Genomic DNA, 26,448 nt, shown 5'->3' on the forward strand with positions numbered 1-26,448 from the left:
GGATTAATAAATAGATCCCAAGGGGTCTAGGCCAGCCTGGATTACAGAGTGAGAACCCATTGGAAAATTAAATAGCTTCTGTGAAGGTGTGCGCCCGTCATCTCACACTTGAGAGGTGGGGGCAGGTTGATCAAGGTCATTGATGGCTGCTTAATAGATTCAAAGCCAGCCTCAAAGTTTACCCTGCTGGATTGGCACACACTTTTTAATCCCAGCACTCAGGAGGCAGAGACAGGTGGATTTAGGTGAGTTAAAGGATGGCCTGGTGTACAAAGCAAGTTCAGGATAGCCAGGGCTATTACACAGAAAAACACTATCTCAAAAAACCAAGACAAACAAATATTAGAAGAAAATAAAAAAAGATGGATTTTAGGGCTGGGTGTGTGTAACTCTATTGTTAGACTGCAAACAGCCTAACATGCATGAAGCCCTGGGTTTGATCTCCAGTACTGTGGAAACCAGGCGCATGCCTGAATCCCACACTTGGGAGGCAGGATGATCAGGAGTTCAAAGTCAAAGAATTTAATTACACAGTAATTCCTTTTTATTTTTCAGTCTTGGAGCTTTCATCCCAAAAGGCCTGATCAAGGAGCTGATCACAGGTGTGGAGCTGGGAGCCTGGGCCTTGGTTGGTTAGAGCAGCTGGAAGGGATACAAAAGTGAGCAAAACCTCTTCAAAGTCCACTTTTGTAAGAATGTATTCTCCCTCTGATCCTTTCCTGCCTACTCTGTGTTCCTGAATATCCTTACTCTCCTCTTTCTAGAGGACACAAGGGCTGCCTTATGTTCGTGAGGTATCTCCTAGACACTAAGCTGAGACTTGCTCGGGTGCCAATTCACTTGATTTTCACACAGGTCAGACAGGGCTTCAGACCTGACTAGTTCAGTCACAGGGCTGGCAAGCAGACCAGTTTACTTTTGTCTTCTCATGTTGCACCATCAGGTATTTTGGTTTGGGGATGGATCCAACCCAGGGCCAGCATTTTACTGTGGGGTTACACCACAAACTCTATGTTATTTAAGTTAATGGAAATTTAAATAGCTAGGAGCAGTTGTGCAGGACAGTGTAGGTGGAGGAAGGCGGCTCCCATCTTTGTGATTTCTCACTTGCTGGCCTAATCGCAGGAAGATGGTCACTTCCTAAACTGCAGGCTGCGGCACATGCTTCTGACTCCTGCTGGGATCTAGACAACCCTGGATACAGCATCTAACTTCATCTGGTAGCTTTGAAATCGAGCAAGTACGTTTCTTGCTATAGATGAGTCAATAAACATTGACAGTAATTCTCTTTACCAAAAAATAAAAATTAAGGTCTGATGGTGGTGGTGCACGCCTTTGATCCCAGAACTCCAGGAGAGAGAGGTAGGTAGATCTCTGAGTTTGAGGCCAGCCTGGGTTACACAGAGAGAGAGAGATCCAGGATAGCCAGGGTGACACAGAGAAACCCTGTCTCAAACAAACAAACAAACAAACAAACAAACAAACAAACAAACAGAGTTGTAAAAAAATTAGTGCTTCAGAACCTTAGCTAGTACAGGGCTTGCCTTGCACGTACCCAGACCTGAGTATGAACCCCTTCCCAACCCCCCCAAAATTAACCCCTCCCCCAAAAATGAGTGCTGGTTTGTTCTAGGTCTAGGAAGATGGGGATTCCAGGGGTTTTGTGGGGGAAGGTGGGGATCCAGCCAGCCTAGCTTACTTGGTGAATTCTAGGTCTCTGTCACTCACTCCATCAACCTAGTAGCTGACACCTGAGGAGTATAGCCTCAGGCTGTCCTCTGGCCTCAGACATTTATACATACACACAGCCCAGATGCACCTGCACACAAGTGAATGTGTATATACACATACATGTGTACATACATGTGTACATACACATACATTCCATCCAACCTCACACAAACCCACAAGAATGCTTAGTAAATGGTTGGCGTCATTGTCATAATGTGCTCTTAGTAATCGTCAACTGATTAACCAGAAAGTGTTCTTTAGGTCACAGGGTAACTTGGTCAAGATGGTCTGTCACAGCCTGAGGCACTCTCTTCTGGGGCAGGAGGGTTGGGCAGGTGGGTGGAGCTAGGTTTAATAGTCCAGTTCCGTTACAACCTGACTTCAACTTGGAAGGATAGGTAGGAATGGCTAAGGGTGACAAGATAGAGGATTTTGCCCCCTTTGAGGAAAGGTTTCTCTGTGTAACCCTGGCTGTCCTGGAACTCACTGTAGACCAGGCCGGTCTGGAAGTCACAGAGAACTGCCTGTCTCTGCTTCCTGAGTGCTGGGATTAAGGGCTCATGCCATTCCTGCCCTGCTGAAGTTTTTGTTGTTGTTGGGGGAAGGGACTTTGAGAGAGTTTCCCCGTGTCTTGGAACTACCGAGAGAGGCTGACCTCAACTCAGAGATCTGTCTGCCTCTGCCTCCCCGGTGCTGAGACTAATGGCAAGCACCACCATGCCCAGCAAGGTGAGCCACTGCCAGAGAGTTCTGAGTATCCGATAACAACCACAGCTATTCTTTTACCGCTTCAACTTTTGTTGAAAGAAAAAAAAAAAAAACTTAGTTCGAAAGCCCCATTCTTGCTTCTGTACTATTTCCCTATCCCCATGATCTGAAAACTACAATCTTGTGTGTGTGATAGAATCCTTAGGTCCCAAGGGGTACCATCATTTGGGACTGTGCTGCAATGGAGGTCACTGTGACCGCTGCATTTTGGAGTAATACCAAAGTAAAAAATTAGTGTTTCAAGTTGTTTCTTCCACTTGCTGCTTTCTCTGCAGTGTCCTTCAGACGGAGTACTTACCTCATATTGTGATGGCCTCTCTCCCTGGCCAGATTGTGACATCCAAGGTAGGTATATTGCCCAGCCCATCGTGGAATATTCCTGGACTCCTGCCCATGCCAGAAGCACATAAGTGAGTACATGTTTATTTACTGAACTTGGACTAAATGAATGGATGATTTGAGGTGACCACTGTGGTCTGAGAGCGCACTACCACCCCCTCCTGCCCCCGTCTGAGATAGGGTCTCGTTGTGTTGCATTGGCTAGACTGGAACGCACTGCATACCACAAGCTGGTGTTTAATTTGCAGAGATCCACCTGTCCCTGCCTCTGGTGCTAGGATAAAGGCTTACACAATGGCTACTGATTGCAGTCTATGCACAGGTTTGACACCAATCTGTGATTAGAGGACCAGTCAAGACAGTGGCAGTGCACTAGGTGCCTTGCATGGTCCATTGAAGTAGCTTGCATTGACTGACTGGAGACAATTGTCGGTAAGTTAGTGAGGAGCCTATAATCTTGACCTACAAAGCTGGCTTCACATGGCAGTGTGCTTGGTCAGTCACTGTTGTGAGGGGCTGACTTGAGATTTTCTCCAAAATGGAGAGATGGTTATTTTCAACCCACAGTGGGGGACCAGCAAGATGGCTGGGGCAATAAAGGTGCTTGCTGTCCATTGACTGATTAATCTGCATTATGAATTGAAGGAAAAGATCTGTGGGATTAGATTCATACTGGAAATGGTACTAATAGTGAATAGTAATTCTTCTATTTCAGATTTTGTTTTGTTTAATGACATAACTCTTCGGGCCATACACAAAGAGCAGCAAGTGCCCAGTGTGGCAAGGCACACTCATATTCCCAGCACTTGGTGGAAAGGTAGGAAGTAAAGGCAGTCATTTTACAGCGAGTTTGATTGAAGCTAGTCTGAGCTACAAAGTCTGTATCAAAAAACAAAGAAAAAGCAGATATGAATGAGGGGAGAGGGTTCAGTGGATAAAAGCACTGGCTGCTCTTCCAGAGGACTTGGGTTCAATTCCCAGCCCCTACATGGCAGCTCACACTGTAACTCCTGTTCCAGGGGATCTGACATCCTCATACAGAGATACATTCTGGCAAAACACCAATGTGTATATAAAATAAACATACATAAATTATTAAGAAAGAACAAAAGCAGAAATAAAGACTGGCTTTGGTCAATCCGAACCTGAGTCCCTGGCATCCAGACCTCCTTCCTGGCTTTCCCCCGGGCTCCCGCCCCTCTTCCCAAGATGATAGCTTGCCCTTGCTACGCCTGCGCCTAAGGCGGGGCGGTGCTTTGCCCTTTGTTGTGGGCCCCAGTTTCCCAGGACACCAAGCGGCGCTGGGTGGGGCTATGCAGATGAGGCGCTTGGGGGCGGGGCGGTTGCGCGGCGGCGGCGGCCGGGGAGGGTCAGTTGGAGGCAGGCGCTCGCTGAGGCAAGAGGAGGGCTCTCGGCCCGCGGCCTGACAGGGACTTAGCCCGCAGAGACCGGCCCGCGCGCGCGACCCCACACCCACCCACTCGTCCACCTACCCACTCCCCGCGCCGCCTCCTCCCACCCTGAGCAGAGCCACCGAGGATGATAAACACCCAGGACAGGTAACGGCCCGGCGCAGGCTCCCCGCCCCCATCCTCCCTCCGCAGCTCCAGAGGCCTTCGCCCCCCCACCCCTTCCAGCAGCTTGCCCCCAGCCCCCAGGGCTCGCTTCGTTTCCCCTGTTCCCCCTTCGACATCCCTGCCACCCGAGCTTTGAAATCGGGCCTCCTTCCGTCCTTTAGCCCCCTTCCTCCAGCCCGGCCCATCCCCCTCATCCGGGTTTCCTCCTCGCCCGGAGCCCCCCCCCCCCCCCCCCCCAACCTGGACATAGCCTTCCAGTCAGTCGCCCCATTTTCTTAGGAACGGTGCCCAGTTCCCCTTACTGTGGGCTTTCTCCCACAGATTCCCCGAATTGGTTCTTACCTTCTCTAAATCTTACTTACTGCTCCACAAGTCACTTAATTGCTTTAAATCCATTCTCTAGTGAAAACTGCTCCCCAGGCAGACGACTCTCTCTCAGCCCTGCCTGGCTCTTCCCAAAGACAAGATCTGTCTGGCAGTTCTCATCTTGACCCTTTACTCCTCTTCCCACCTCCTTTGGATGTGCAGTTACTCCTTGGTCCCACTTTCTTTCCCCATCCTCCAGGTAGGCCCCATTTTCCTGTCTGGGAACCCCAGACTCTTTATTTCTCGAACACTATGGATTCCATTCCTGCTCTCTACCCTGCTTTCCCAGTGATGTCGCCAACACTCTTCTATACACTCCTACCCTTTAAACACTACAGAGTCTCCGTTGGAAATCATCTTACCTTCTCAACCCCACCCCCTGCCCCCAAATCTTTAAAGTCAGTACATTAGCCCAACTTAGCCTGTCCCCTTTCCTGGGAAGATTTTTAAGTGCTATCCCCATTTCAATTTCACTCCAGTGTCTCCAGAACAGGACCCTGGGCCTTTGGAAGTTACCTACCTCAAGACCCAATCCCCATTTCCCCCAGGATTTGAAATGCACTGTTCTTTTGAAATGGTGTAGGTTTCTTAACTTTCAACCAAAGTAGGCATAAGTCCTTTAGTTCCTTCTCCTCTTTCCACTTCCACAGATATCCTGTGTTTCTGCCCCAGATAGCTGCTCTTCTCCAAAACTATTCCATAATTTTCCCACTTCCCAGGAATTGTGATGCCACTTGCTTTTGTATTATTGTGGCTTCCATTAGCAACTCAGATGTGATTCCTTTCCCTTATCCCTCATGTAGGGATTGTTGCTAAATCCTCCAAAACTTTTTTGAAACCCATTCAGACCCCATCCTAGATCCTTTATCCTCACATTGGACTTTTATGGCCTCTGACCTTGAGCAAACAGATCCATCCCTTAAACTGTTACCATGCCTCCAAAGCTAGATGACTCCCTCCTACAAGTTATCTTTCTTGTGGTTGTTCATATAGGGCCCAGCCACTCAAGGGTCCTCTTGAAGCTTGGGTTTCTTTTTCCCTAAGTGATGTTGATACTTTCTCTTTCCTGCTTGATACTTCTCCATCTTTTCTCCAGCTCTGTTTTCCTCACATTTCAGTGTGTCTTAAATCTAGTACATATTTAAAACAAACACAAACAACAACAACAACAACAACAACAACAACAACAACAACAAAAACAGTTTTCTGTTCTTTCCTAGATTACTCCAAATGGTCTAGGGTAAAGCCTGGTTAGTGGTGTTTTTTAAGCTCTCCAATTCTCAAGTGGAGCCTGGGTTGAAAAGTATTCTCACCCCAAGAAGGCCTTAGCCTTGTTCCCATCACATTCCTGCAGTGTCAGCCCCTCCTCTACTGTCAAGGGAGTTCTTGGTCTTCCTTTGTTCAGAAAGAAACTCTTAGCCTGATAGTGGTGGTGTGCACGCCTTTGATCCTAGCACTCAGGTGGCAGAGGCAGATGGATCTCTTGAGTTCAAGACCAGTCTGTTCTGCAAGTTCTATGCCGGCTAGGGAGACACAAAGAAATCCTGTTTTTTTTTTTTTTTTTTTTTTTTTTTTTTTTTTTTTTTTTACCCTTCTTTACTGTTACTGCTCCATTTTTGGCCATTTTCTATACCCATTTCATCTTTCCACATAGGAACCTCACTTACTTCCTATTTCCTGGTTTGTTTTGGTTGTGCTTGAGCCAGTAATCATCAAACTACCAAACCTTTTTAGCCTGTAGTCAGTCCCATCCTGCTTTTCCCTTTTCCTTTTCAGAGACTCTCCATGTAGGTCCCCAGAGCATTCCATTCTTTGATTCTATCTTCTTTAACCCAGTCCTTCACAGCTCAGGAGGTGGAGGTGGGTGTATCCTTGGATGATGCAGGATGCAAAAGGTGCTGTTGTGGTCTGGAAGACTGTGTGTGCTGAGGATGGAGGGCAAGGTTGGAGGGTATGTGAGATGGGGTTTTTCTTTGGGGTTGGAAGTGGGGCATTTCAGCAGTCATTCTTAGGAGTCCTTTGGACTAATTGGGTCTAGGTGCCAAGTTCTTTGCAGCTTGAGCCACAGATTTGAGTATTTGAGACCAACACTTACAGGCTTTCACTACCTGAGTGTGAGCTCTCGTAGTCTAATTGTGTGGCACCTAGCCAATGTGCTTACATGTAAAAAGAAGGGGGTTGAGTTAGCTTAACTTGGAAGGTTCTTTCTAGCTGCCTAAGTGGCAAAACAGGCTCACTTGTCTCCAGGGCCCTTGCTTTAGTGTGTTGGTAATTTGAGGGGCTTGGCTGTGTGAGGCAGGTGGAGGGAGGAGTCAGTGGGCCTGCCAGGCCTGGGCAAAAGCTGGTCCTTGGATCAGGCTCATCTCCTTTGGCCTGGGGGTGGGGTGGGGTGTACTGGGTGTCTGGTTTCTTTGCTTTATGGCAATCTTGTTTCCATAGTGTGCTTCCCAGCCTCCTCTGCGGCCCTTAACTTTCTGAAAGGAATCCTGTTGGAGTCTTAGCTGGGGGTTCTGATAACAGCCGGATGTTCTTCCCAGGCAGTGTTGGTATTTTTAATGTGCAGTGTAGGGAGCTGGCTAAGAGTTTAGTTCCCATTGGGTGGGGGATGGGCTTCCCAGCTTCCCTGGCTCCAGTGAAAAATTCAGGAGAGGGAGGCCTACTTCCCTGGAAGAAATAGTTGCAGAAGAGCTGGCAGTGTTTTGAAAACAAGGCTCTTCCTTTCTCGCAGTCAGATTAGTATCTCTATCTAAAGTGTCAGAATCCCTGCTGATGGGAAGGAGAAGAGCAAGTACGAGACCCTGTTTTGTGGGCTTTGAACAATAGGTTGAAATTGAAGAGGAAGTCAAATTTCATGACCTTATCTCAGCCTAGATTTGTAGGGACTGGGGACACAGTATCTGTCTGGGGCTTGCTTGGTACCATGTGACAATCGAGTATGTAGAGTCAACATTGGCTTGGTTAGCCATATTATAGTCACTCTGTGTGTTGGGCTCTAGAGAAAAACATTAGGTTCCACAGGTGTTTTTTTGCAGGGTAGAGAGCTCCCAATAATACTTCAGGGGCCATCTATAGTATCTTCACTGCATGGCTTCCTCTGTAATGGAATTTCTGTCTCTTTCCAAATAATTTGGTATTGTTAATTCTCCTTTCTCATCAGTTTTGCTTGACGAGTGTGGGGCAGTAGGGAGACTGACAGCTAGTATAGTCACTACATTGGTTGTATGCTTTAGAAAGCAATGGGGACTAATAATAGCAAATCCCCATTCTGCCAAGAAATCCAAATTTAGCCCTAGAGCTGTGCTTATATATGAAGGAGACTGAGGAGTAGGACAGAGGCATGTTACAAATGAGCATTTATGGAAAAAGCCATTCATTCTTTTTTGAACTGGTGTACAGTGGTTAGATTTGGAAGGTCTGGGACTGGAGGCATGGCTCAGTGGTTAAGAGCACTGACAGGGTTGGGGATTTAGCTCAGTGGTAGAGCGCTTGCCTAGCAAGCACAAGGCCCTGGGTTCGGTCCCCAGCTCCGAAAAAAAGAATAAAAAAAAAAAAAAGAAGAGTACTGGCTTCTCTTTCAGAGGACCTGGGTTCAGTGTCCAGTGTCCACGTGCTAGTTTATAATCATCTGTAATATCAATCCCAGGAAATCCAAAGCCGCCTCTGGCCTTCACAAGCCCAGGTGTTCATGCAGGTAAAATCCCAACATATATAAAACAAGGTGGGCCTGGAGGCTCATACCTCTAACCCCGGCACTCAGGAGGCAGGCGCAGGCAGACTCTGAGTTGAGGCCAGCCTGGTCTGCAAAGCAAGTTCCAGGACAGCCATGGCCCACAGCGAAACTCTGTCTCTCAAAGAGCAAACCAACAATCAAAAGTGATAAGGCTGGGCATGGTGACAGGCTTTTAATCCCAGGAGGCAGTGGTAGACAGATATAGGCCAGCCTGGTCCACATAGTGAGTTCTAGACTAGCCAGGGCTACATGGTTAATAAGACTTTGGTGGCAAACTACAACAGAAGAAACACAAAGCAAAAACAAAACAGGAGGTTGTAGAGTAGACTCTAATGGCTCAGTGCAGCTGCAGCAAATTCTTGTTAAGAGCTTTAAAAAAATTTCCTACGCTTTTGATAGTATATAAACAATGATGTAATCGTGCCTTCGAGGAGAAGCTGGACTATGTGGAGAGCTATCAGTATAAACTACACTGAAGTCTTTAAAATGGAAAAATATCTTAAAGTACAGTACAATTGTTAGCTATCCAGCAACCACAAGTGGCAATAGGGTTGTGCCTGCCATTGGCAGATGTACCATTGTTAGTTGTGATTAGCAAACATCGGATACAGATATTTGGGCTGCCATCAGATGTATGCTTCTTGTAAAAAATCAACCAAAACCTATTTTTGCTTTCAGCCTATGATTCAGAGTGGTGATGTCATTTTCTTATAATCATACTGATTACTGAGTAGACTCCCTTTGGAGCTTGTAACAGCTCTGGTGAAGTGACTTAAGTGACTAATGCATGGTACTATACATGGCTTCTCTCTCAGATGCAGAGAAGAATTGACAGTTGGAAATCATCCTGTGTGGTCACTTTAGGTTGAAGGTAGCTGACAATTCCTACCTTTCTTCTTGCATCCTTATTGCTAAGTGTGCTTGTAGTTCTGGGTTAGTCTTGCTTTACGTAAGGATTACTCATCAGAGATATTCCTAGCCCTAGAGTACAAGCAACCCATGTGAGGGAACTGAGGGTGCCTTGGGTATTGTGTGAAGCAGGATTTGAGACACGAATGGGTCAGAAGTGGAGGGAATGGATGTAGAATACTTGAGTGTTATTTTTGTGTCTTTTCATTTGATACTACCAAGGCCAGCTGATGATTCTCTGACAGGCAGTGGGAATGAAAGGGAGCAGACCTGAATGGTTGGGGCCACTGCATTGGAGTGAAAAACTAAACAATTGGAGAATTTGAATTCCAAGTATTTGTTAGATTAGGTTGTGTTTTGAGCAAACTAAAAAAAAAAAAAAAAAAAAAAAAAAGGAAATGACAAAGTAAGCTGGAAGTTTTTTGGACTTTCTTTTTAAAATGATTTATTTATTATGTATATGAGTACTGTAGCTGCCTTCACACACACCAGAAGAGGGCATCAGATCCTATTAGAGATGGTTGTGAGGCACTGAGTGGTTGCTGGGAATTGAACTCAAACCTTTGGAAGAGCAGTCAGTGCTCTTAACTGATGAGCCATCTCTCCAGCCCCCTTTGGACTGTTTTTTATTATTTATTTATTTATTTATTTATTTATTTATTTTGGTTATTTTTTTCGGAGCTGGGGACCGAACCCAGGGCCTTGCGCTTCCTAGGTAAGCGCTCTACCACTGAGCTAAATCCCCAGCCCCTTATTTATTTTTTTTAAAGATTTATTCATTTATTATATATAAGTACACTGTAGCTGTCTTCAGACATACAGAAGAGGGCATCAGATCTCTTTACAGATGGTTGTGAGCCACCATGTGATTGCTGGGAATTGAACTCAGGACCTCTGGAAGAGTAGTCGGGTGCTCTTAACCGCTGAGCCACCTCTCCCAGCCCTGCCTTTGGACTGTTTTGAGACAAGGTCTCACACCCTTAAATCACTATGTAGCTTTGAACTCAGAGCAGTCTCCTGCTTCCGCTTCCAGAGACCTGGGACTACAAATGAGCATTTGTTGAGTTTTTTCCCTTTCCTTGTGTACTGGGGCTCACTAAGACACATGGCCTTTACATTCTAGGCCGGTTGTCTTACCTCTCAGCTACATCTTCAGCCCTGAAGTCCTTTGTTAAGATATTTGATAGCCTTGGTGTGGAGTTGCACACCTTAATCCCAGCTCTTGGGAGAGGCAAGCAGGAGGATCAGGATTGGTGAGTTTAAGACAAGAGTTAAGTAAAACCCTATTTCAACACAAATATACTTGAAAAAAAAAGTTAATTGTTTTAATTAGTAAGATCTAAAAATCTGATTCCAATGATAAAAATTTTGCTTAGCATCATTTCCCTTGTATACATCTGGTACCTGTTGATAGTCATCATATGAAACTGTGGCTTGTGTGCTAGGGACGTTTCAGGCAGTAGATTCACAGACACATTGATTGTTGGAGAGTCGAACCCAGGGCCCTGCCTGTACTAGGCAGACACTCCCACTTTGCTATATCCCCGTCCTTGTGATACGTGAATTACCAGCAGTAAGTGAATTGTATATAGGTGATCTGAGGTGTGTTTCCAGGGCTGGGTCCTTTAACAGCTGAGTAAACAAGAAGCTCTAACATCAGCTCTAAGCTCCAGTGTCTTGAGCTGCTTTTTAGGTAGATACCAGACACATTTATTTCTAGTATGGTCGTCTATTTGCTGGATGTCTGGGTGCAGTATAATACATTTGACTTTTCTTTTTTAAAGATTTATTTATTCTATGTGTATGAGTCCACTGTAGCTGTCCCTAGACACACCAGAAGAGGGCATCAGATTCCATTACAGATGGTTGTGAGTCACCATGTGGTTGCTGGAAATTGAACTCAGGACCTCTGGAAGAGCAGTCAGTGCTCTTAACCTCTGAGCCATCTCTCCAGCCCCTCTGACTTTCCTTAGCTTATCTTTTTACGTCTCTGGCCTTAAACTTTTTAAAAAAAATGTTCATCTATTGTGTGTGTGCATAGTGTATGAAGGCCAAAGGCTAGTTCATTTTTCCATGTTCGATCAAGGGATTGAACTGAGGTCACTGGGCTTGGTGGCAAGTCCTTACCTGTTGTGCCTTCTCTTCCATCTCATGCTAGAATAAATTTAAATCATCTTTTTGGTATAAGGGATTGAGTCATTTATGCCCTCTAGTGGAATGGCTAAAATCTGTGGAAGGATTGGCAATTGGCAAAGCTGAAATAAAACTAAACTGAATACGAAGTCTTTCTATCTTGTGTTAAGAGACTTGTCTTTAAGACGCCACATTCTCAAACCTCGAAGAGGTGGTACACACCTTCAATCCCAGCACCTGGCAGGGGCAGGTGATTTCTTGAGTTCAAGGCCAGCCTGGCCTACAGATCAGAGTTCCAAGACAGACAGGGCTATACAGAGAAACCTGGGTGGGATGGGGGTGGGGGGCAGTTCCCTTGTGCTTAAATTCTTTTTTTTTTTTTAAGATTTATTTTACATATGTGAGTACACTGTAGCTGTCTTTAGACACATCAGAAGGGGGCATCAGATCTCATTACAGATGGTTGTGAGCCACCATGTGGTTGCTGGGGATTGAACTCAGGACCTCTGGAAGAGCAGTCGGTGCTCTTAACTGCTGACCCATCTCTCCAGCCCTTTTTTTTCCCCCAGAGCTGGGGACCGAACCCAGGGCCTTGCGCTTGCTAGGCAGGCGCTCTACCACTGAGCTAAATCCCCAACCCTCTTTCAAATGTTTTAAAATTTCATTCCTCATTTAACTGGCAGCTGATTTTGATATCGTTTGAGCAATATTAGAAGGTTGTTGCCAGGCAGTTTCATGTCCCATAATTTATGCCCATCCCTCATCCCTTTGGAAATGACAATCAGATATTTTGAGTATAGTGATCTGCCATTCACACAGGTAACTAATCAGTGTATTATAATGGACAGTGAAGATAGTGATCTCATGTATACTCAGTTGTTTCTCTTAAGGGAACTGGTTTTGGACACATGTCACTTTCTACAGGGTTTTTATAACAACAGGCTTGCATTCGATGATCCTGTGTGTGTGTGTGTGTGTGTGTGTGTGTGAGAGAGAGAGAGAGAGAGAGAGAGAGAGAGAGAGAGAGAGAGAGAGAGAGAGAGGAGAGAGAGATATTTTATCAAGGTATGGACTTGTTGCATTTATTCAGAGATAAGGAAACCAGAAATAACATGGGTTTACAGATTAGTGTAGGAAAGAGGCAGGCCCCAGGGATTATTTCTAGGAAAAGAGGATTATGTGCCCCTGCCCCTCCATCACTGTACTGTGATCCTTTTTAGGGGCAGCCTCTTGTTTCTGCCATCTCTGATCAAGACTTCATTAAGAATCAGGATGCTGGTTGGAATGTAAGGGTTATGTCCAGTTAGTAGGAGTCTGACAGCAGAATTCTAGAATTGCAAGGGCCTTGGTGTCTAGCTGTTTTGTAAATCAAGCACTTCTGATCATCACAGATGGGATTTGCTCAGTCCTTGGGATAGTTCTGCCAGTGTACAATAGCTACCCAGCCAGCTATTTTCCCTAGTAGTCCAGCCTTTTTTTTTTTTTTTTGTTGTTGTTGTTGTTGTTGTTGGCCTGGTCATGGTTATTCTGTTCCTTATTATTTTAGAAGGGGAAATCACAATAACTTTGTCTAAAGTAGAAAATAATACCTGTCCTAGTTCAGTAGCTGGAAACTAGGAGTTGAGTATTCCCTGAGGATTTCCAGAAGGCAAGAGGTGGGTATGTGTAATCATCTGCAGATGTGGATACCACCCCAGGAGCTCAGTTTCTCAAACATTCTAGTACGTTTTTAGATCCCCAGTTGGAATCCCTTGAGAAGATTCTTTGAGAACTGAGTCAGGGTGGGCTTGCATTTCCTTTCCTCAGCTAGAACATTGATACAAACTAGTTGGTGGTTAGGCCATATTAGGTATGTTCACTTTTGTTGCTTTTCAGGTAAAAACTTTACACCAGCAAACCATGCACCGTTTCAGTGAGGAAAAAAGCCCCAATTTCCAGCAAACGTTGATTTCTGTAGTGTAGATTAAACCACATACACTTGGCCGGTCCAGGTTTCAGGTTGTTAACAATCGTGCAGGGAGCTGCCTGTAGCACTCCTGTTCACTGCTTCTAGTTCCCCTGTGGCAGTGTGTTGTGGCTATGGGACAGGTCTGTCCTGGGTCATGGTACACATCCACAGGCTTCCTCTTACCCTGTCAGTAAGCCAGAACCAAAGACGGCAGTAGTTTTGTGTTTTCCTGAAAATTAAAGTGGCTTTCAGCCAGACAGTGGTGGTGAACACCTTTAATCCAGCACTCAGAAAGCAGAGGCAGGTATACCTCCCTAGTTCAAGGCCAGCCTGGTCTACATATTGAACTCTAGGATAGCTAGGACTATACAGAGAAACCTTGTCTTGAAAAAAAGTACCTGACAACCAGGGTACACAGGTGGTTGTAACATCCTCTAGAGCCTTTAAACATCTGTGAGCTGGAGTCTCCTTACTTTATGTAGATCCAGCATGTACTTTGCTCGTGCCTGTGTCTGTTGTGGCAGTGTCAATATCACCTATGCTTTGTCCATAACCCTAGACCAGTTTCCTTTGCTGAGGATGGGAAAATGAGTAGCCTTGGCAGTTTCTCAGCCCACAGTACCCAGCCCATGTGGACGCTTCATTTGAAGCTTAGTGATTGTGCTATATTGGTGGTTAAGGCACAGATGGCTAAAGAAAGAGACTGATGAGAGGACATGATGCTGGAGACTTAGCAGGCAAGCTAGGAGCGGGTAAACCCGATGTTAAGAGCTTGCTGATGTTTGTTTGATAGGTGATCCTCTGGTTGGATAATCCATCAGGATTCCTTTGAACTTCTAGGACTATGTGCTTCTTGATTAAAGTAGCATTTGTAGAGGTTTAAGAAGAAAACTTGAGCGGTGGGGAAGCCTTAGAATACTTGTGTAGGCAGAGGGAGGGCAGGGGCTGGAGGGATATAGGCTAAATGGCTTGGTGTTTACTGTTTGACTTTTTGTCTCTTGCAGTAGTATTTTGCCTTTGAGTAACTGTCCCCAGCTCCAGTGCTGCAGGCACATTGTTCCAGGGCCTCTGTGGTGCTCCTGATGCCCCTCACCCACTGTCGAAGATCCCCGGTGGGCGAGGGGGCGGCAGGGATCCTTCTCTCTCAGCTCTAATATATAAGGTAAGGAGGATTTTGGTATAGACACTTGGGTGGAGCCTCTAGATCCCACTGAGTAGCTGCTCAAATGCTTAATTTTTCCTTAGTCTTCTCTTAGGCAGAAGTAGTAAGTGACTGAGGAAAAAATGGGAATTGATAACTTTTTTTCAGTTGAAGCTGTATATGCCTTATTGGAATCATAGAGGGAGAATTACCAGTACTGTTTGTTGCCTTTTAATCTTATAGTGATTGAGGCTCAGGACCCAGTTCAGCTGCTTTTTCAGGGAATGGAAAAGTTGGCAGGGCCTCAGAATTCTGTGTGTGAGGACATGAGTGCTGGGATCACAGGTGCATACTCCACGCCCAGTTATCTTTTACTTCAAGGCAAGGCCTCAGGCCACACATGCCAGCTCATGCCTTTAATCCAACACTTTGGAACAAAGGCAGGTGGATCTCTAGGAGTTCCAGGACAGCTGGGCTATATATAGTGAGATACTGTCTCAAAAACAAAATAACAACAAAAGGTCTTATGTAGTCCAGGCTGGCCTTTAACTCCTCCTGCTCCAGTCTCCAGCATAGCAATGCTAGAACTTCATGTTTGTAGGAACCTTGGGTCAGTTGCTAAATTGCTCTTGCCTTGCTAGCTCATATTTAAGGTAGATTTATTAGTGCACCAATATTACTTTGCATAGTGCTCAGCACTCAGTTGGTTCTTAGTAAAGATCTTTCCCATCTCATTCTGGCTTTTATCAACAGCAGCTGTTCTTAGAAATGGCTGTAGTTAGCTGACCTAGACTACTGTATTTCTGAAATGACCCAGATCCACACAACTCTGAAAATGGCCCAAGAGGTGCCAGCACTTTGGTTTAGGGAGTAAAGCATGTGGCCAGTAGTAGAGACCCTGCCCTCTGCCCTAACTTTCCCTCCCAGGACGAGAAGCTCACTGTAACCCAGGATCTCCCCGTGAGCGATGGAAAACCTCACATTGTGCACTTCCAGTATGAGGTCACCGAGGTGAAGGTGTCTTCCTGGGATGCAGTCCTGTCCAGCCAGAGCCTGTTTGTAGAAATCCCAGATGGATTATTAGCTGATGGGAGCAAAGAAGGGTAAGGAACCAATGGAGAGAGTGTCTGTCTGCAGGACAGTGGCTTTACGGTGGGTGTCTGTGTCTTCTCCCTTAGTCTTGTAGGTGATGTTGTGTTATAAATCATTTTTAGCTAGTAAATCAGGCTTGCTCTGGGTTATAATTGAAGCAAATTATAGCATATTAACCAGTCATTCACCAGTTTATCAGATTCCCAGAAGATGCCAAGTTCCTCTTGAGCCTGCACACAAAGGTACAATCCCAAAGACCAGGGAATACAGGTAAAATGGTGGAATTTTATTGGATTGGGCACTGTTCCTGAAGTAGCCTGTGTGTAAAAGGCAGACCCAGGACACTCTCTTGACTGACGCCAGTTTCTATTTTTCTTTTTACTGTATTGCTCTGATTATCTTGAAACTATGTAGACCAGACCAGACCAGACTCATTGAAACCCACTGTCTCCTGAGTGCCAAGATTTAATGTGTGAGCCACTAAACCTGGCCTCAGTTTATTGAGGAAACTGGGCTCAGAGCATTCCTGTCAGTGTTAAGGAGCACAATAAACTGGGCTCTATTGAAGGCCCCATACTGTCTTGTGATTTGCATTACTTTAAAACAGTATTGCTATCAGGAAGAACTCAAGTTATGTATGTATAGAGAGAACCACCCCCTTTTCCCAGGGTCCGTGACTCATTTTTCTCTTCATGTAGGGCTATAGGTTGGGGGTCTTCAAATGGGAAACTCTTTGGAGATTTTATATCAATTTTGCTGGCTTTAGGCTCAGAAGGTCCTTTTAAGGGTGGGGAGGGGAGGAGGTCTAAGAAGGTGGTAGTGGACCTGAGCAGTGCTGTTTCTGCAGATTATTAGCACTGCTAGAGTTTGCTGAGGAGAAGATGAAAGTGAACTACGTCTTCATCTGCTTCAGGAAGGGCCGGGAAGACAGAGGTGAGCAGTCACAACAGTCTGACACCTGTGCAGAGGGCTGTACACCGTGTACATTTGCCTTACCAAGCTGGAGAGTTGTGGCTGAGGGGAAGGAAGTGCCTGAGGACCTAGTACTTGTTTGATTGATTGATCTTTGGGTTTCCCTGCATTTGAGCCTCACCAGAGTCCCTTCTGTGCTTCATTTTCTGCAGCTCCACTCCTGAAGACGTTCAGCTTCTTGGGCTTTGAGATTGTGCGTCCAGGTCATCCCTGTGTCCCCTCTCGGCCAGATGTGATGTTTATGGTTTACCCCCTGGACCAGAACTTGTCTGATGAGGACTAATGGTCACAGAGGATGCTTTGCCCAAGAGCCACAGTGGGGGAAGCGGGGAAGTTAGGCAGCCTTGGGACAGAGGAGAGGGTTTCTGGCTGTCTAGGGAAGGACATTGAGGGGCTCAGGTTGAGGGTTGCCCATTGTGTTCTCGGAGTTGACTCGTTGAAATTGTTTTCCATAAAGAACAGTATAAGCATATTATTCACATGTAATCACCAATAGTAAATGAAGATGTTTATGAACTGGCATTAGAAGCTTTTTAAACTTCGCTGTGATGTGCTCCATCTACCCCAAGGGAGGACATTGCCTGGAGGGGGAGGGATTGCCTGGTCTAGGACAAGGTCTGGAGGGCTGTTGGGCAGGACTGTCAGGCTCAGGTCGGTCTCCTTGGAGTTGGGCTTTCTTTTGATTTTTAAGACTTAGGTATTTTCTTTCTTTGCTTCTTGTCATCCAGGGGCTCCTGAGTATAGGCTTTTAGCTCCTGGGCAGTGTCCTTGGGTTGTGTTTGACACTCCACCTTGAGCTTCCGGCATTTTGTGTCTGGCCTGGTGTAAGCAGGTCTGACCTTGCTTTCTTTACAGCTTAGTGTTATTCAGGCATTTGGTTAAGCTGGCTGAGTCTGTTTAATGTTACCCGTGCATTTTACATAGGGGCACTGAAACTCATCCCCCACACCAGGGCTTTTTTGGGGGTGCCTGGGCCTTAAGAAACTAGCCAAACTACATCTCAAGTTACCACCAGAGTTCTTGCCTCTGTGGCCTGGGCCTCAAGATCTCTTTCCTAGCAAGAACAGAGAGAAAGAATACCAAACTCAGGGCCTGGGGTTTGTGGGGGAATCTGTAACTGGATGCCTCTGGCTGGCCAAGCATAGTACTGACTGCCTCTGTAACAGGTTCAGAACAGAGCCGAGGCTGCAGGACCGAGGGGTAGGGCTGGGTTGCAGAAATGACCAGCCTTTTACTGCTTTCACCAAACGGCTTGTTCTAAAGAAAAAAGGGAGAGAGAGCTACATTGGGTGTGGGGGTGTCAGGGAGGCAAGTGTGTTGTGTTACTGTGTCAATAAACTGATTTAAAGTTGTGGTGGCCTGTTGTTTATTTCTGTACCAGCACAAACTTTCCTACTGTGACCAGAGCTTAACGTAATTCAAGTGTGATACATATTTCCCAGGGACAAGGCTGCTGGTCTCTGGGGCCATGTTATACTGTGAAACTCAGGGTTGCTAGGAGTGGGACACACTAAGTGCCCATAGAGAGAGAAAGGTGTATACATAACACTTTCCTGTGATGAAGACCAACTCAGAGTTCTAGTTGTTACACACAGGGCTGGGACTTAAATCTTTACTTTTTATGACACTGCCTAACTTTATTCCTGAAGTCTTTTTCTTTTTCCTTTTGGACACAGTCTCTCTGGCTTGGCCTCTGCAGTGCCATCATGCCTGGCTCAAGGCTCTAAGCAGCACATTCAGTGTTCTACTGCATGTTTTGTGGCTCTGTGTACCACCAGCATAAAGCATCACCTCTCAGTGGTCCTGGAGCGGGGGCTAAGCACCCCCACTGCCTTACTTCTCAGACTTCTCAGACACCTCCTCACCCTCAAGGCAATGTTGTTCTACCTTTGCAGTTGCCTTATAGTCAACCCTTACTTTCTTATTACAGGCTTTGTCCAATTTTCAGCCTGTTTTTTCATGGAACTTACCTGTATTGTATTTAGCTAAATCACTAAACTTTCAAAGTGACTGGCTTGAAAACAGCCCCCATCCAACAGATGACTCCTAGAGGCAGCCTAAAGGACGAGTCAGATGTCAAGCCTGAGATACTCATCCACAAATAGGGGGGACAGTCCTTTCCTGTCAGCCAAAGCTCACAAAGCAGATGGGGACACGCTGCTGGTGCTGATGCTTCCTGTCACAGCCAATGGGCTGACTCGTAAACCATATACCTACCCAAAGAGGTCCCTGCCCAAAAAGAGGAGGAAAGGAGGGCCTGCTGAAGACTCCCACTGACAGAACACAGTCCTGGTTAGCAGGCAGCCGTACTTCATTTTTACAAAAGCAACTTAGGAAGTAGAAAATTTGGGGGTGGTAAAGAGGGGTAGGGGGAGATACGTGAAAGGCAAACTTTAGTCTAAATGTAAGAACAGGGACATTAAAAACTTTATTCAATAAATACAACAAATAATTTAAAAATATACTTCAATTCCAAAGCCAATTAAGAAAAGGAAGTAGAAACAAAGGGGGAAGAGGGGAGAGAAGGTAAGGAAAGAAGAAAGGCTGAACATGGTTTGGCTGGGCTGTTTCAGAGTCTTAAAAGTTCTTACCAATAGTTCCTTAGCCCTGATGTCATAGGGTAACCATGGAGTCCAGGAGGAGTCCTAGGACCAGCAGACCTCTGAGGCTAGGGGTAGTGTGGGGTGGAGTGCTTGGGTGGGGGTGGGGCAGGTAATTTCCCACTTGTTCCTAAAAACCTTTCATTCTAACGCCCAGGCAGGTTTAAGTAGTGCAAAATCTCAGGCAGAGAGCTCCCAGGTGCATAGTTTCATAGATGAATGAATGTCCAAAGCCAAGGGCCTCTGGGAGGCAGGTCCCAGAACACCCAGGGGTCCAAAGCCACTTTGGTGAATGAGATCTAAGGGTTAAAAAAAGAAGTCAGGATACAGGATCAGCCAGTGGCCAAGCTGGGAAATGATGCTGGGCAGAGAAGCTACAGGGCAGGGAGTCGGCACACTGGGATCAATAGCTTGCTGTCAGCCAGGAAAGGTGAAGCTGAGGAGCTATGGAGCAGGACTAGAGAAAAGACAGGGAAGCTGAGGGGGAACAGAACAGCTAGGGGAGGAGGCAGCAGCTCAGCAGCAAACTCCAGGAGAAATAATCAGCAGCCCTCACAGATTTGTGATTGTCTCTTAAAAAGATTTATTTTCTCTTCTTGCCTGAATGTACAAAGGCAAAAAGAGTACAGTTTGTATATATATATATATATATTTATATATATATATGTAAAAAAACAAGGAACTTGGTAATGTACACTTTACAGAAGGGAAGAATCAGGAAGACTGAAATTAAATTCAACAGAGCAACGCCAATGGAACAAAAGCTATGAACAGCAACACTGTCCCTCCAGCCCGGGCCTCCTGCTTGCCCCAACCTGCTCCCAACGGGAGGGCTGAGCACCAAGGCAAGCGGGTGGGCTGGGGCAGGAGGGGCTGGGGACAAGGCCTGGGAGGGGCCCATGGCAGGGAATCACTGGAAGGTTTCCTGGGATGCCCTAGTAATAAATGACAAAGGCCCAGAGTTATGGGCCAGCTAGCTGCCCAGCTGAATCTTGGGGGGGCATCAGAGTACATAGAGAGGGTACATGGGGTAAGTGATGAGGCCTCAAACCTACATCCAATTCTCTAGCCCTTCTGCAGTCTTAACTCCTCAAACTAAGTCCCCCCACCCCACCCTGGAGCCTGGAGAGGAGGTGCATGAAATGATCATCAGAGGGCACCCTCTGACCCTTCTGTGTTTCTTGGAGATGTGTGGAGAGTGTAGGCTAGGTGGGGACTACATGTACGAGTGTAAGATGGGGAGGAGCTGAAGTGAGCTGGCCACCATAAACAAGGACGCAGATGTGACTCCAGCAGAGCTGTCAAGGTAGCTGCCCTTCCTCAGGGTTGAGGCCCCTACTTCCTATAGCTTCTCTTTCACATGGGTCTCTTGAGATCATTAACACCAAGAGCACGGGCACCAGGGTGGCTTGGTGAGAGGCTTGGTTTGGTGGTCTGGACCAGATCGTCTTTCTTTCCCTGCTGTGGAGTGTGGAGGTGGACAGCCAATAGAAGCACTGGTCAGGAACTGCCACAGCTGCAGCTGTGCAGTGCCATTTCAGAGAGAGAACACTGGACTCAGACCAGGGACCAGGAGGATCAAGCTGAGAACAGTGTCGTTTTTCTACTGCTAACCTCTTTCAGAGCAACGCCTGTTCTTCGAGGGCACTTGGGCAGAGGGGACAAAGAGCTGACTTTTTCTAGGGGAAGAGGGGAGAGAGACAGATGGACAGAGGGAGAGGAAGGGGAGAGACAGACGGATGGAGGGGAAAGGGAGAGGTGAGAGAGAAAGCTGTTTCCTCTGCAGAAGCTAAGGCTGTCTTGCAAATACAGACACACCTCCTCAGTTATAAGGTGAAGTGGAAAGGGCAGGAATGTGAGCCATGCCTACTCAATGAAAAACAAAATTGCTCCAATGGTTTGGTCTTTACAATATGTACAAAGCACACTGAAAGCCAGTGCCACAGATACATACAAAACACACAACCATATTTAAAAAACAGGAACAGATGGGAGCATGGCTATACTCACTGGAGTCTTGGGGGCATAACTGGGTTGACAGTCACTTTCTTAGTAAGGGTATCGGGTTAGGTAAGATGGTATCCCCAACATCTACTTTCATTAATGAAAGGGGGTCACTGCCCAAACTACTACTTACTGGGGCAGCATGGGGCAGAGGGAACGATGATGGTAAGGAGGCTGTTTGGAGTCCTGCAAACGGTTCTAAAACAAAAGGATTTTTCCAAGTGCCCAGAACCCAACTTGAACAAAAACAAGGACTTGGAAACAGGAAGGTTTGGAGGTCAGAGGTGCTAACTACCAGAGCCTGACAGGGAGGGTCTGTGGGTTCTTGGGAGTTGGTTTCTCTTGGGCTTTGTGCTTACTGTCTCCCACCACCCCACTTTCCCACCTTCCTGCTCTCAAACTGTCATTTTTGACACACTTGTTACAAGCTCCCCATTAGCCTAAGCTGGTATCTGTGCATCTTTCTCTCTCTCTCTCTTGCAGTACAAAGGGCAAAGACAGGAGGAAAGGGGAACAAAGGGGTGATACCCTGCAATAGCAGAGAACTAGAAAACATCCCACAGGCGGAGAAGTGACTCCAACAACTAGGTCATCACTTTCCCCTAACATGACTTTGTAGCTCAGGAGAATAGAGAAATGCCTGCCACCTCAAAGCCTCATTCACTGAGTCCACTCTGACTTGGGCATGCAATGCTTGGATATGCTGTTTTAGGGTCTAAGGAGCAAATCACCTTCCTTGGCCAGCAGCCCCTAAAAAATGTGTGTTACAAAGACACTTTTCATATTGGCACATATGGAGTTACAGAGTGAACTGTATAAATCATGTACCTGTAGACAGAGAAACTGGGATGTACACATTTGTGACCCTAAATGAGAAGGGTACTCAATGTCTCCAAGAACAGCCTGCCTTCTGGTTGCTGCTCTAAAGTGATGTGGCAGATCCAAGGTTACCCATGCCGGGAAGAAGTCTATTCTGCCTGAGTTGTAGGAGCCAAGCAGTAGAGGAGGTGAGGTCAGTATGGGGAATCCCCCCCTGGGAAAGGCACCAAGGGGTTAAAAAAGAAAGAGAAAGGGCAAGGAGTTGGGAGATGAAAAGCAGCAGGAATTTTGGTGAGGAAGCAGATTCAATTTCACAGACTCCATTTATGCTCCAGCTCCTCCCAGCATCCCCAGAGAGCCTGTGCTGGTGCTAGAATCCCTGTCTTCTCCTAACAGGAGCACAAGACAATGGTGGGGCAAGAGCCTCACTTTAACCCTTTACGGGTTAGGCTCTGAGCATTTATCTGTGCTCACATCAGAGGGGGATGTCTCCACACTTGAAGACCTTGTCTTCGTAATTACAGAGGAAACAGCCCCTACTTCTTTCCTGAGATTCTAATTTCTCCACGTGCTGCCAGTTCCCAGGGCCCAAACCACTGAAGAGATATGGAATCTGGTTTATGGTGGTAATGACAGTGAGGGGTATGGCTGCTGTGCTGTCTTCAGACCTTATCCCATGCTTGGGGTCCCTCCCAGGTGTGTGTGGTGCTGCTCTGGCAGTAGACCAGGGGCTAAGGTAACAGAGCAGTCATTTCTCTGGGATGAGGCTGTTTTCTCAGTTGCTCCTATGCCTTCATCTCATAGATGCCACAACAGTCAGAACTGTGGCTGAGAGAATAAATATTTTTGCAAAGTACCAGTTCTCCAGCTCCTGAGGAAGAGGGAGGGTCAGGGGGTCGGAGGGTCTAGTGGAGGTGAGAAAGCCAAGGTCTGCCTTCAGTCACGGTAGGAATGGCAAACAGGATGATCAACACCGTAACTGATGGTAAAATGGCACCTCCAGCATCACCTCGAATGAGCCAGTCTGGCCCATGAAGCTGACTTCATCTGGGCACTTGGTGTTCTGCGAAGGAAACACAGGTAAACAGCTAATTGTGGTCTGTTGGTGTCACAACCACAAGATGGCGCTTTAAGAAAATGAACTGGGGCTGGCAAGATGGTTTGGTGAACAAGGGTGCTTGCTGCCAAGCATGAGGTGAATTCCATCATCCACAGTTTGAAGAGGGAACTCCCTGTAAATTGTTCTTTGAGCTCTGCTCACAAGCACTACCCTTCACAACAAAGCTAAAAAACAAACAAAAAAGAACTGCAGCACCAGACGGTGCTGGTCTTCCACGGGCCTTCAGACGCACATAGCTTCCCAAGAGGCTAGCGTCACAGACCCTGCCAATTGTCTCCCTTTTCCAGATCACTGTTATCACATAGTTAACCCTCACTTGCAGGGATTCTGCAATCCAAGTAGCAGCTACCCCTGTTAATCTATTACTGCAAATGAACAAAATCTACTTACCATTCTCACCTCCGGGGGGGTGGATAGAGTGAGGGGGTTGAGCCTTGCTGGCTGGCAACAATGGCTGTAGAAGAAAGCCCTGGCAAACAGAGAACACACTGATGTAGCGCTCAGGAGCTCTCCCTTCAAATGTTGGCTCCACATGAGGAGCTCCCCTTAAATTCCCTAGTGACACTGGATTTTTGGGGTGTGGACAGAAAAACAACCCCCATACTTGGCCAGATCGATGTTCAGCTGCTTGTTTTTCTCTCTCTGGTTCCTTACTCTGCTGAACAATGTGAAGTCCCCAGCTTCATTGATATCTAGCTCCAGCCTAACCAAGGTTGGTACAGTAGGACTCAGGGGATCGTTTAAGACAGGTCTCTGCATGTGTGTGTTGCACATATACATGTGAAGACCACAGGACAACTAAGTGTCATTCTTAAAAGTACCTTCTGTCTTTTGGTTGAGACAAGCCTTTCCCTGGCTTGGAACTTTGTCAAGTAGGCCAGGCTGGCTGGCCAGTGAGCTCGCTCCAGGGCTCTATCTGCCTGCTTTCCTCCCACCTGACCACTGCAGTTATGAGCACAACCACCACATCCGTCTTTGATGTGGATTTTGAGGACTGAATTCAGGTCCTCTGCTTGTGTGGCAAGTGCTTTACTAAGTCTTCTTCCCATTCCACTTCAATCCCTTTTTATACTCCTGCCTCACCCTCTTGAGTGGTAGGAGTCATCTCAAGTCAGAAGTCTGGGAGGTGGAGAGGATCCTTTGAGGGCAGGGGCCTTGCTACAGTACTACTACTGAAATGGACACAAAGCTAGAGGCCAAGAGCCTTACCTGCGGCATAGGGTAGGTTGTACTGTGCTGGGAGCAAGGAGTAGCCCAAGTGGTGGTGGTGGTGGTGTGTGGACATCAGGCGCTGGGAAGGGGATGTGCGGGGCCGGTCAGCACTCCTGTCAGCACCTCCTGCTCCCCCAACACTGCCACAGCTGCCTCCACCTCCAACCACCCCGCAGCCTCCCCGATCTCTCTCCTGAGAATTTTTATCACTTATCTGGAAAGGAAAGGAGATACATCAAGGTAATATAATGAGACATATACATACGAGATCTAACCAGTGTTCTACATTATGATTCTAAAACTGCAGGGTATCTACAAATAAAGGGGGTGCCCTTATGAGGCCAGTATCAAGTCAGCCAAGCGGCATCTTGGTCAGGACCTGAGCTTGCCCACCCCTCCCATGCTGTGGATCTCTACTTCTTGGTCTTTGGACAAGGACATGGGCTGTACTCTACTTACCGTGGGAGACTTGCTCTTGTAGTGACTGGCATGTTGCTGCAAGATATCCAGGGCTTTGGACTCCGAGCTGGCTTTACAGCTCACACTGGGGCTGGCGCGTGCCTTGTCAGCATCCTCTCCACCTGAGACCTTGCTGCCATACGGGGAGAAAGAATAGCTGGAAGGCAGATAGGAACCTAGGAAAAAAAGAAATCAAGCAGTCAGAGAAACAAGTGCCGAAGAAACGGCTCCAGAGAATGCGGTCAGTGGGCATCGGTTCTCCTGGGCACAGCCTGAGACACTTTCTACCACAGTGCCTGGCTTCTTCTCTTAGCAAGCTCTACAGAAGAGCAGGTGAAGGGATAGAACATAGAGCATTTGGTTTCCCAAAGCTGACTTCTCAGACTTCCTGTGTTATCTCAGAGTCATATGATAAAGTGGAAAGATCAAAGGATTTAGAGTCAGTCAGCCTCAGGCTGCAGAATCAGCCAGGCACTGTAATCCCAACACTGAAGTGGTTGGGGCAGAATTCTGAGCTTAATGTCAACCTAGCCATTAGAGATCCTGTCCCCCAAAATAAAACAAGGTCTGTTGAGATGGCTCAGTGGGTAAAAGCACTTGCTGCCAAGCCTGAAGACCTAAGTTTGATCTCAGCACTCAGGCCAGAAGCAGGCAGATCTATGTGAAGTTGAAGCCAGTCTGATCTATAATGAAACCTCTCCTTATTTAAAAAAGGGGGGTGGAAGGAGGGGTGTGTGGGGTAGGCCAGGTGTGGGAGTGCCTTTAATTCCAGGACTGGAGAGGCAGAAGCAGGCAGATTACTGAGTCTAAGATCAGCCTGGTCTATATGATGAGTTCTGAGTCAGTCAAGGCTGTTTCAAAAAGGGTGGGGGTCCTAGAGAGATGGCTCAGTACCTGGTAAGAGCACTTATTGTTCTTCCAGAGAACCTGGGTTCAATTCTCAGCACCCTTATCAGGTGGCTGGCTGTAACTCCAGCTCCAAGGGAGCTGATGTTCTCTGCAAACACTGTGATTACATGCATAGCCCCCCCCCCCCATTTAGAAATAAATCTAAAAAATAAGCAAAAGATATAAAAAGAACAGGAGTCAGGCTGGTGAGATGGCTCAGTGGTTAAGAACACTGGCTGCTTTTCTAGAGGTCATGAGTTCAATTTCCCAGCAACCACATGTTGGCTCACAACCATCTATAGGGGGATCTGATGCCCTCTTCAGGTAGGCAGATGTATATGCAGCAGAGCACTCATACATTAAATAAAATTAAGACAAAACAAAGCAAACCCAGGAGCCTACATAATGCTTTAATCCAGGACTTGGGAAGCAACAGTAAGAGGACTGTTTCAAGGCAGGTAACCTGAACACTACATTCTAGTACAGAATTTACAGAATCTAGTTCTAGCAAAGTCCTTTTACAAACAAGCAGTATGAAGCTAGGTCTACACACACCTGAAGTTTTAGCTAAGGCAGGGAGATGAGATCAGGGTCAGACCTCCTGGGCTAGATGGCCAGACTTTGTCTCAAAAACTAAAGC

The 26,448-nt window shown here is 46.6% G+C and overlaps 2 protein-coding genes and 1 long non-coding RNA gene across 6 annotated transcripts in view; 1 reads left to right on the forward strand and 2 right to left on the reverse strand.

Annotated features, from left to right (window-relative positions):
• Positions 1-521: 521 nt before the first annotated feature.
• Positions 522-4,068, reverse strand: LOC103693122 (uncharacterized). Its single transcript, XR_015627789.1, has 3 exons — positions 3,984-4,068; positions 2,798-2,886; positions 522-642 (listed from the first exon to the last, which is right to left on the reverse strand). It is a non-coding gene; the product is annotated as an uncharacterized LOC103693122 (long non-coding RNA).
• A 142-nt stretch (positions 4,069-4,210) lies between these two features.
• On the forward strand, positions 4,211-18,061 carry Oaz2 (ornithine decarboxylase antizyme 2). Of its 2 annotated transcripts, none has more exon segments than NM_001109899.2 (5): positions 4,211-4,397; positions 14,506-14,663; positions 15,570-15,745; positions 16,582-16,667; positions 16,859-18,061. In NM_001109899.2, coding segments are annotated over 5 exon segments (570 nt in total). In that variant the 5' UTR covers positions 4,211-4,377; the 3' UTR covers positions 16,990-18,061.
• A 1,050-nt stretch (positions 18,062-19,111) lies between these two features.
• Positions 19,112-26,448, reverse strand: part of Zfp609 (zinc finger protein 609) — a 133,591-nt gene continuing 126,254 nt past the window's right edge. For 2 of the 3 annotated variants that reach the window (XM_087563028.1, NM_001173371.1), the window contains 4 exon segments: positions 24,921-25,096; positions 24,459-24,675; positions 23,640-23,718; positions 19,112-23,192 (listed from right to left, as the gene is read on the reverse strand). In XM_087563028.1, the coding sequence (XP_087419154.1) occupies positions 23,645-23,718; positions 24,459-24,675; positions 24,921-25,096 (467 nt within the window). In that variant the 3' untranslated portion in view covers positions 19,112-23,192; positions 23,640-23,644. 3 annotated transcript variants of the gene reach the window in all.

The sequence above is a fragment of the Rattus norvegicus genome, chromosome 8, assembly GCF_021556685.1.
Source record: "Rattus norvegicus strain SHRSP/BbbUtx chromosome 8, alternate assembly SHRSP_T2T, whole genome shotgun sequence".
NCBI lineage: Eukaryota > Metazoa > Chordata > Mammalia > Rodentia > Muridae > Rattus > Rattus norvegicus.